The 11,346-nt window shown below is 48.6% G+C and overlaps 1 protein-coding gene across 5 annotated transcripts in view; it reads right to left on the reverse strand.

Annotated features, from left to right (window-relative positions):
- Positions 1-11,085, reverse strand: part of Cldn10 (claudin 10) — a 77,033-nt gene extending 65,948 nt beyond the window's left edge. For 3 of the 5 annotated variants that reach the window (XM_038310512.1, XM_038310509.1, XM_038310507.1), the window contains exon 1: positions 10,917-11,085. In XM_038310512.1, coding sequence (XP_038166440.1) covers positions 10,917-11,085 — 169 coding nt within the window. Of the gene's footprint in view, positions 1-10,871 lie in introns of all 5 variants that reach the window. The other 2 variants (XM_038310511.1, XM_038310508.1) reach the window with 1 other exon arrangement.
- Positions 11,086-11,346: the final 261 nt, after the last annotated feature.

Raw genomic sequence — 11,346 nt, forward strand, 5'->3', positions numbered from 1 at the left:
GATGTGGAACTGTATCTATCTGGAGAGATTCCATAATGCCCCTGTAGGAACTGTGGTTTGGATAAGGTTTGAGGGTGTCCCCAAAGATGCTTTGGTCCCCATGGAGTGGTGCTGGCATCTTTAAGGGTGTACGTGTGAAAGGTCGTTAGGTCATTGGGAAGTCCATCTGTGTTAATGTTGGTCTGGTATAGTGGATGGGGCCTCAAAGGCAGAAGCTGCTTGTTATAAAGAGTCAAGTCAGGCCCCTCTCTGGTCTCTAGTTTCTACTTTTCTGCCTATAGCTTCCATTTCTGGTTTTCCACAGATGACCAGGTAGCCCTCACACAGGAGGCTGAATGTGCCGGCTGCCTAGCTGAGTGTACCTGCTCACAACTGTAATCTCTGTGCCCCAGAGTCTGAGCAGGAGGACTCCTGCAAGTTTAAGGATAGAATAGGCAACACAACGAAGAACTAAAAAAAAAAAAAATCTGTTTTATCTTGGGTTTTAGCCTCTCAAGGTGAGTGAATTTCCTTCCTTTGTATCGTGGTATACATGTTACAACTGTCCTGTCTTCTGTTACAGCAATACAAAATCCAATAAAACAGACAGCATTTGTTGGAAAGGAAATCTCGATGCCCCATGATCCAGGTCCTGCCTTCATTCATTCAGCTTCACAAACAATTATTCGTTAATTGGACACATATAGAGCATGGGTTTTATCCGCCTAGGGTGGCACTCAAGTGTAATTCTAGCATTTGTGAGCAGAGGCAGGAGGATTGCTGCAAATGTGAGGGTATTCCAGGCTACACAGTGAGTAGGAGACATTCCAGGTCTCTCGAGTTAGTCCCTGCCTCAAAAACAAAGAACATAGATTTTGTACAGAATGGTTCAGGCAAGGACCAGGCAGAAATTGTTAAATCCCTGTCCTCGTGGACCTACGATCCAGTGCTAAGAGACAGAAAGTATGCTAGTAGCCCTGGTAGAAGCCAAATTAGTAAAATCACAAAGCAGGTACCAAGCAATATGGGGGTGGGGTCCCGGAGGAAGATATTAAACGGCCGGGCATGGGAGGTGACATTGGGGGTGGAGACCAAGGCAGGAAAGAGAGAGGGCGATGAAGCAGGGCTGAGCAGGATGGCCTGATCTCTCTTGTTGAGAGTAAGTCATTGTGAGGGAGCCCCTGATGGACGGATGCTGGAAGGATGGGGGCTGGAGCTCAGTCATGACCACAATCCACTGCACCTTTGCCATGAGATTGTGTCTGTTCTCTAAACTCAAGCTACTGTGCCCATGAAACAAACATGATTGTAGCATCCAACATATATACTTTTTAATTTAACTTTAATTTATGTGCATTAGTGTTTTGCCATGAGTGTTGCCATGGGTCGCCTGGAACTGGAGTTACAGACACTTGTGAGCTGCCAGGTGGGTGCTGGGAATTAAACCCAGGTCCTCTGGAAGAACAGCAGTGCTCTTGACCACTGAACTATCTCTCCAGCCCCAGGAGCCAAGACAAAAAGCCAGTATGAGGACCAGGGAGGATCTGTGCAAGGCTGCACCATGCATGTGGCTGCTCTCTGCAGCAGCGGAAGGAAGCCTGGAGCTGAACTAGGAAGCTCTGCCTTTCAAGTTACTCCTGGCCGTGCCACAGAGCCTTGCTCAGAATGAGTAGAAAAATAGAATTTTTCCCCTAACATTTTATCCAAATCTCGGTCAGCAGAGAGAGCCCAGAGGCTGAGCCTGGATGAGCAGTCACCTGTGCCTGAGACTTGGAGGATCTTCCAGGGCAGTGGTAGGGATTACCAGGCTCTCTGTGGCATGGTCAGATATGAGCCTAAAACGGAAGGAGGCACGGTGAGAATCCAGGTGTGTATAACCAGAGGGGTTGAGAATCAGGGACGCCAGGGAGGGCTGTGAAGAGGATACACAGAGGCCTGCTTAGAGAGAGCAGTGGGGTCTGCGGTCAGCAGGATGAGCAAGCCAGTGAGGAAAGATACAGACGTGCAGACGTGGGTTTGCAGGGAGAATCCCACAGAGGAATATGTAGAAGGCCTTTCACAATCTTGAGATGAGAGATTTGCTAATACCGAGATGAATGGGCAAGGTATGGAAGGTAGTCTGCAAGGCTACTGTGAACTGGAGCAAATGGTAACCAAGGTAACCAACTGTTACCGGCCTAGTCCTTCACACAGCTAGTAAACAGACCAGGAAGGAAAGGAGAGGGGGAGGGGCATGCCAGATGCTGAGGATTCTGGGTGACCTGGAAGCAGGTAAAATCATTTCAGGAATGCCCTCGTGTGTCCTAGTCGGACAAGGTGATGGTGGGCTGGACAGTCACATTGTCACATTGGCAGAGCAGGAAGCTGAGTTTTCCATTCTGATCCCCATCTGTCTAGATTACTGACTAGGGTGAGCAGCAAGCTCCAGTGTTACCTGCGATTTCTAATTCTATCTTTCCATCTGAGAATATTTATGTAACATGCATGAGGCGCTACATGACAAGTGGTGGGGGTGGGTGGGGCTGCATGGTAAGAAAAAGCACGGGATGCGCATGCGCCACGTGGAAAGGCTCTAGCGAATTCGTATTTGTTCGTAATTCTAAGTAGAATTAGAGGGAAAGCTGGCGAGATCATCGCCTACCTGTCCCTGTAGGCGTCTCTGAAGGCACAGGCAGCAGAGGAGCAGTTAGAGCAACAGAGGACAGGCTGCTACGCCGCCTCTAAGAACTCCCGAGCCACCTACGCAGGTCAGTATCGGAACTGCCCCATACCTGGGAAGATCACTTCAGGGGCACCTTGCTAGTGCTGTTGCCCCTGGCACCCAGGATTAAGCTGGGTACTAGGAGTCACTACAGGCTCCTGAGTACCTTTAAAATGAAACGAATGGATCACATATGTGACTAGTGCGTATGTGCAGGCTTACTCACACCCTCCCATCGCTCTTCCCACAGCACCATCGAGAAAAAGTCCATTGTAGTGTGGGAGAGAACCGAGCAGGCTGAAGAAATGTGGCAACCAGGCCGGTTGGTTAATCAGAGAGCTCAGGGCAGGCAGTGGGTCAGGAGGCCGCCACCAGGCCAGCTGGTATCAGGGAATTTGACAGTCATGTGATCGATCTCCTGCCCGGAACCCAAACAGACAGCATAGAGGTCTGAGGCTGGGTTCAGATGGGAAAACGCACATCAGCTGATCTCCAGGTTCTTAACCTCAGCGCTGACTCAGTTCTGTGGGGGCAGAAATCTCAAGACAGGAGCTGCGTGGGGTTGCTGGGCATGCAAAGGGGAGCAGCTGGCAGGAGTCAGCCAAGAAAATAGCCCCCAGCGGCCCATCTGCTTCACCCAAACTACGGTTCATGTTCAGGAGAAAACCATTCTGCTTAAAGGATAGCCGGACTGGTTTTATTTGTGGTTTATGTTTGGTATGTACAAATAAATGTCAACCAATGTCCATTCATCTAAAAGCCCCCCCATCCCATGACTTAGCCCAGCGCCTGGATTTGGGAACAGTCATTCTGTCCCCCTGCCCCCCGCAAACATAGCACATGCTATGGGTTTCTTAGGATCCTCAAAATGCCAAATTACACCCCGAGAACTGTTATTTCTTACACTGATCTGACATACGTTAACATCTGGCTTTAAACAAGAGTAACATTAGCACACTATACATATTACAATATATGGTGCTTTGCTGGCACCTGTCGCCCTTTCTTTGTGCAGTAACCCAGTCCACGGTGGGGTACTCCAGGAGAAACCACTTCTCCCGGCAATCCTAAATAACTTCTTCGTAACATGGACCCCCAAATCCCATGTTTCTCCTTTTCACCTCTCATGTTTTTTCCACGTGTTTTCTTTTCCCCCATATGAAACACTAAATGGCCCTGTGAGGTTATTTCAAGGCCTAGCTCATCTACCCACAGCACCATCCTCTGGATGAGTGAATATGGTTTGTGCTCATGTCTGTTAGAGCAGGACATAGCTCATTGCAGAATATGGGGGGGGGCTACGTTGTGCTCTTTTCTCTCTCTCCTCATTTTGCTGATTCCCCAGCTCATAACAGCAGCCTGAGGTTGCGTTCATTTCTATTGCTACTCCACTTCCCTACCAGTTTGTATTAAACTTCTAAATGTAGGGATGTCTTTTTGCAAGGGGTGAGATGAATGCAGAGACTCATGATTTGCCGAAGAGCGGGCAGGTGAGAGCCGTCCTAAACAGGTCATCTCTTTCAAGTCCTTCAAGACTGGAGAAACACTGTGGAAGATGGGGGGAGGGGCAGAAGTTGTGTAAGGACTTGGGCATGGAGAAGAGCACTGTGGAACACTACTGGATGAAGGGTGGGTACCCGTACAAGACCTACAGAAGATGGGACCAGCCAACATTCCACTGCTGATGGGGGAGGGGCTAGAGACACCTGATCCCTCCCTGGGCAGTTCATAGATGCTGGCTAGGGGAGTCCTTTTCTTTGTTATAGGTCTGCCCTGGTAAGTAACCTACCTATGGTCACACAAGCAGTGCTAATTATACTCAGTAAGTCATTCACACAAAACAGGATTCAAAGCAGAAGACATTACAAAGGAGTCCAGGGTGGAGGTTTGGATGAGATGTCCCTATTGTCCTGGGTATTTGAATGCTTGATCCCACTTAGGGGTGCTGTTTGGGGAGGCTGAGGGGATGTGGCCTGGTTGTAGGTCTATCACTGAAGGCTTGCCACTCATGCTATTTCTAGTTTTCTCTCTCTTGTGTGCCCTCAGCTTCCTGTTCCCGTGGCTTTGCCTGTGTTCTGCCAATGTGGAGTCTTTGACCCCAATAAACTCTTCCTTCTTCAAGTGGCCTTGGTCACAGTGTCTCATCAAAGCAATGGAAAAGGAACTAAGAGGAGTGGCTGGGGTAGAGAGGTTGGTGGGAGAGTTAATATATAATAATACATATAATAATACATATAATATATTATATATAATACAGTCAAGATGCATTATGTACAGATGTGCACATTGTCAAAGAATACAGTATTTTAAAAAGAAGGAATTGGAGAACTTGAATCATGCTATATGCTAATAAGTACTGTATGAGGCCAAGGGACTAGAGCTTAGGCTGGGGATGAGCTTTGTGCCCAGTTTTCTCCCTCTCACCAGGCTCCCCACAGGAACTATTACCCACCCACCCCCCATTTCCCACAAGCCACTAACACATCAGCTCTGCCTCCACAAGTCTGCCTCGATTCCCACTGCCGTTTCTGTTCAGGTTCTAATCTAAAACCCTGACAATCTTCCCACAGCCAAATCCCATCAGGAATTCAAAGCTTACACTGCTTTTGTAGCTTCCAACACCAAGTGAAGTCTAATCCCTTAGATTTTAAATGTCCCGGGCAGTGTCCTCTGTATTTCTGTCTACAGCTGGTCTTCAGTCTTATAGATGTGTTCTGGCCATTCCCTAGGGCATGTGGCTCTTTCCTGCCTCTGCATGTAGGTGCCAGATACTGCTCTGCTCTGCTCTGTTCTGCTTGTCACCACATTCAACACAGCGCCACCCCTGAAGCCATGAACACATTCCCGTCTACAGGTCAGGCAGCCCAAGCTTTCAGCATTCTGTCCCGAGTGGACAGAATTGTGGGGCTGAGTCTGCACCTTAGCCTGAGATGCCTCCTCTCTTGCCCTCCCAGACACCTGCCACCTTTCCAGATGATGCCAGCATCAATTCTTCCAGGAATTCTGTGTCCCTTGCCCTTGTAGTTACCCTGGTAGCTGCAGCCATTCTAGGCAGAGATATTTGCTGACTATCTGCCTCGGTCTAAGCTACAGAGCCCCAGAAAGGCCCATGTCCTGCCCTCTGGTGAAACACAGAGTATAAAGTCTATGACAGGAATCTAGTGATGGCTTTGATGACAGGACACATTAATGAGTCAACAAATTAAATCCCACAAGATCCTTCTGTGCCCATAAGATGGCAACATAGCCACTTGCCAGTTGTCAGCCTTTGATAGTCAAATTTGCCTATAATACAAGAATCTCACAAAGGCTTAATTGTAGACCAGCTGGATAATTACCTCAAGCTCAATTAGGAGCAATACAGTTTTCTGTGATGAGCATTGCGTTACCTCATTACGCAGAGGTGCGGGAAGTTTGGGGATGAATGGATGCAATGGCTTCTCGGACAACGCCCTCTGAGGAGATGGGGGAGGAGGCTCAGGCAGTACTGTGCTTGCTGTGTGGGTGTGAGGACCAGAGCTGTATTTCCAGTGGCACTTGCTGCTACCTCTGGACCTCACATACGTCTGCACGCATGCTCATCTGCGTGCAAATGTGCACTTAACACATGTGTGCGCATATACACACATACGGGCACATAGACACCAAAATATTTTTTAAAGCTATCTTTTGAGTGTCTTCCTCTTATGAGGAGACTTGGTCTCCAGTAGGTTAGGTGACAGAACTTTGCAGAGGGGCGCTCTCTGTGCTGAGCAATGCACAGGCAGTGAGCAACCCCAGGAAAGTTAAATGTGAGCTGTTCTTACACAAAATAATCTGTCAGCAAAAAGTTAGATGTGTGTTATGCGTCAAGCTGGGATGCGACAGCCAAGCTCTTTCCAGCTGACACCCGGGCAGAGACCCAGGGTCCGGTGTTGACGCGGTATTGTCTGTGTTTTTCAGTGTCTGATCTCTATAGTGTAGTTACCCTCGACCTCTGCTGACTAGCACACCCCTTCCCCAGAGCTGGCTGACTCTCAGACACTGCTAGCTAACTCTGCAGGCCTGCCTTTCGAACCAGTCAGTCAAAAACCATTCCCCAGCTGCTCCTTGTTCAACTCTCACACTCCAAGCTCCTAAATGCCAGGAACTAGACAGCCCTGGCCTGAGAGCTTGCTAAAAGTCATTTAAACTAGTCAGTACAGAACATGGCCAAGTCAGTGCTCTGTCCAGCACAGTTTTTACCTGAGGAGGCCCAGGTCCATGCTCTGTTCCCCTCTCCTGCCTGTTAGTTCATCTCATTCTTCCCCAGAGGGCCTTGCAGGTGTGCCTGCTCCTGCGTTCCTAAGGTCTGTGGGGGAGGAAAGGCCTTTCCACTACACATTACCGACATTTGTGCATCGTGTGTCTTACCATGGCTGATTAAAACAGTCCTAGGACAAGATACATATGCAACTATGTCATTTAATAGGAATCCTTGCCTCCGTCTTCCCCTACAAGAGGTGCCGCAGAAACCAGACGCCTGCTTCCATGTGGCTTTGAGGTCCAAACAGCAGCTACCAAAGCTTTGGTTGAAAACTCCTTCTTACAGTTGAGATGTGGGGTTTCAAAGAGTTAAAGAGGTGTTCGCAGTAGTTGCCACTACCTATACAGACCCTTCTTTCTGTCAGGCGGAGTAACCCTGTATTTGGCCTCTGCTGTGTCTAGTAATCATCATGTAAAAAGAATACTGAAGCCTGGGAAGACGGCTCAGTGATGAAGAGTGTTTGTTGTGTAAGTGTGAAGACCTGAACTGAATCCCCAGGCTCTACATAGACAGGCACTGTGTTTGTGTCTGTCATCCCAACACTCCCCGGGGAGTTGTGTCCACCACCATTCCTACCAGGAGTTGGAAACAGTGGCAGGAGGCTCTCCCAGAAGTCAGGAATCAGCTTACTTGGTGTGTGCTGCAGAAAAAAAAACTCAAAGAGAGCTTTTCTCAAGGCAGGAGATGAGGATTGACACCCTGGGCTATCCTTAGACCACCACATGCATGCCATATGTGTGTGCTTGCACTCACAAGAATGCACACACACACTTGGGTACACACACGCACACACACATACACACACACATGAAAACCAATGTTCAGGGAGACTAAGACATTCACTAATTGTGAAGGCTTTCGGAATTCTAGATCCAAGCTTCTAAATGGGGTTTTCTAAAACTTCTAATGTGTAAGAGGTCCCTGGAAATCCTTTAGGTGGAAACCTAAGATTGTGTATTCCTAGAAAGTTCTCAGGAGCCATAGGTGTTATTTGTCCATAGCCCACACTTGGATAAACCATGGTTCTTTGTAAATCCTATCATAAACACACATGAAAACTACATGTTCTTCTGTTCCCTAAATATTTACCTGGGAATCCAGCTCTTTGCCAAGACTTGGTGACATGAACAGAGATTCCTGCTACATGGATTTAATGTTGAAAATCTTACTCAGTCCCAACTGGCCATCTCTTGCCACAAAATGAGACTTCCAGTATCATGACTGGGTTGCATCCAGTTGAACTCTTGGCCAAGGGGACTCCATGGAAATCCCCAGACAACCCAAGCTGTTGCTAAGTCAATATATTGCTCTCTGCAAACTGACAGTGGGGTCCCATTGCCGAGGACAGCACCTACACAAGCCATTGATCATGGAGAAGTCAACCAGTGCCTTCAGGGAGACTTCATCCCTACATTCTCGTCTCTTTGGTGTGGGAAGGTAGTCTGAAGGCTGCTAAAAGAGACACATAAATGCCAACACAGTCACAAAACCTTTGACCTATAATCTGTCCTGTATGCAAGATATGCTGGGGTAATGGTGGCCCAGAACTTGTGGGCATAATCAACTGATATCTGATTTGACTTAAGGCCCACTTTACAAGACGGAACCCATACTTGACACTGCTTAGGTGACCCAGAACCTGAGACTAGACAGCCAAGAGACCCAGGGTAAAGCCAAACACTACTGGTCTTTAAAAAGAAAGTATCAATATAATGACTCCTAATGATATTCTGTCATACTCGTAGATCAAAGCCTTATCAAGTCATCCTCAGAGAAGTTTCCTCTGATAGCAGATAGGAACAGATACAGAGACCCACAACCAGTCATTACATGGAGAGAGAGGCCTTAGAACACTCAGCCTGAATGGGTTGTTCTCATCAAATCCCTTGCCTCAGAGCTCAGGGAACCCTGTGGAAGAGGAGGCAACAAGAGTGTAAGAGCCAAAGGATGGAGGACATCAGCAATTGAGTTTGTGAGGCTCTTGAATTGACTTTGGGCTGAGAGATGCCTTGAGGAACCATTAGAGTCTAGTTCTCCCAATGTATGGAAGAGATAAATTGTAAATGAGTCTCAGGGTTGTTGCTCAAGCCTAAGTCTCACAGCTGATGAGTAAGGCCAACTCCAGGTTGGTTTGTTGAGTTCGAGCCCAGCTACATTACTTGGGTAGCTCACTCATTCAGCGCTCTGCAGCCTTCACCCAGGGCTATGACTTTCACCCTGAACTTCCTCTAGTCTCATCCACTGCTACACCCACCCACTCATTCGCAAATACAACAGAGTTCACTGCGTGCCAGAGCCTAAGGCATGTCTACACACACACATAACCCGCCTGTCCAAGTGACCCCGGTTTGGCTTTAATTCCCCTCACAGCAATGTTACCCTCAGAAACATAGTCATTTTTCAGTGTCTGAGGAGACTTTGCCAGGATTCCCTGGGGACAGGAAAATCTGGGAATGCATACATCCCTTATATAAAAAGTCATAGTTTTTGCGTAGTTTACCATATGGACTAACTGACTTGAGCTTACCCATGGCTTGTTATGAGTTATCTCCTGACTTTATTGAAGTAGTCTGTTTTACCTCTTGGCACCCACTAGGGACTAGTGATGCACAGACCTGACATGAAGCCCCTAAAAATAATATGCTTTAATAACTTCTAAGTAAATTTTTCCTTTCTTCCCTCCCTCCCTCTCTTTTTCCCTCCCTCCCTCCCTCCCTCCTTCCTTCATTCATTCCTCCCTCCCTCCTGCCTTCCTCCCTCCCTCCCTCCCTCCCTCCCTCCCTCCCTCCTGCCTTCCTCTCTCCCTCCTTCCTCCCTCCCTCCCTTCTTCCTTCCTTCCTTCCTTCCTTCCTTCCTCCCTCCCTCCCTTCTTCCTTCCTTCCTCCCTCCCTCCCTCCCTCCATCCCTCCCTCCCTCCTGCCTTCCTCTCTCCCTCCCTCCTCCATCCCTCCCTTCCTTCATCCCTTCCTCCTCCCTCCCTCTCTTCTTCCTTCCTTCATCCCTCCCTCCCTCCCTCCCTCCCTCCCTCCCTCCCTCCCTCCCTCCCTTCCTTCCTTCATCCCTCCCTCCCTCCCTCTCTCCCTCCCCCCCGCCCTCCCTCCCTCCCTCCCTTCCTTCCTTTCTTTCCTCCCCCGAGGCCAAGGTACAGTTTTATCACATAGCTGTGTAAAGTCTGAATCTTAACAAAACTCAGGCAGAGTTTCTAACCCGATGGGTGTGCACTGCGGCCATATTTGCAGAAGTTTTCAGCAAGGGAAGGCAGATGGGGAGTATTAAAAAGTATAAAGCGAATGGCAGCCACTTCTCTGGAGGCTTCTAAAGTGCGGAATACCTTTAAAACCAAAGAACCAAGCAAACAAAACTGTCCCCTTTAGGATGCAGAGTTTGGAAGAGGAAGATGACGCACACGTGAAAAAACCAAGCGGAAAGAACCAAAAGGGACATGCGTGGCATTCCCTTCCATTCATGGCTCTGTCATTTCATCAGTAAACGTGGCTCTAGAAAAGAGGACACGAGAACCACTCTGACGCTGGAATGATTTCTTTCATTCAGTGTTATCCTTCTGACAGGAGACTCAATGAAAGCAGAACTCCCGCAAAGATTTCTCTCTGACTCCTCGAACATTAACACCAGGTCTCCAGCCAATGAACTCTGTTCTGGCCTATTTCATTGGAGTCGCTTCCTGGCGTCAGCCAGGTCTACACGATCCACAAGGTTATTCTTATTTTTCCTTTGTCCCAATCAGTCATTTAATTCTTTTAGCCAAGAGAGCTCCCATCCATCACAGGCAAAATGCCACACTCACACATCCAGACCAAGCGGGCAGCTGTCAGCAGCGTGCTGACACAGCTCAGGAAGGGGAAGGCAGCACCCTGTTCCAGCCCCAAACACAGCCCTCACGTTTACCTTCCACTCTGAAGATAGTAAAGTGTGGCCGGCAGTGGAAGGAGCCCAAGGCGTTCCCCGCGCAGTTCATCCACAGACCCTGGTAAACCCAAGTGGCGGTTATCACAGAGGACGCGCGGGTGGTCACCTTCCACTCATTGGACGTAGTAGCAGCCACGAGAGCGCCAAACCCTCCAACGCCGCACACCAGAGCTGAGATCTGCGCCCCGGACATGTCGCTCAGCCTTGCCTGCTGTCACAGTCCAGACAGAAGGCTTTGGTGGTCTAGGCATGCAGTCGCCAGACAGAATGTCCACAAAAGTCACAGGCAGCCCAGGCGGATAGGTGACAATACTTCATGCTCCGGCAGCTGGAAGGGCAGGAACTTAGGATAAAGGATGCCTCACTGGCTCACTGGTGGCATCTCAGAGACAGTCAACAATAACCTTCCTAATTCTCTACTGAGATACCACAATTTTGTACACGAATTTTAAAG

The sequence above is a fragment of the Arvicola amphibius genome, chromosome 13 (assembly GCF_903992535.2).
Source record: "Arvicola amphibius chromosome 13, mArvAmp1.2, whole genome shotgun sequence".
Classification (NCBI taxonomy): domain Eukaryota; kingdom Metazoa; phylum Chordata; class Mammalia; order Rodentia; family Cricetidae; genus Arvicola; species Arvicola amphibius.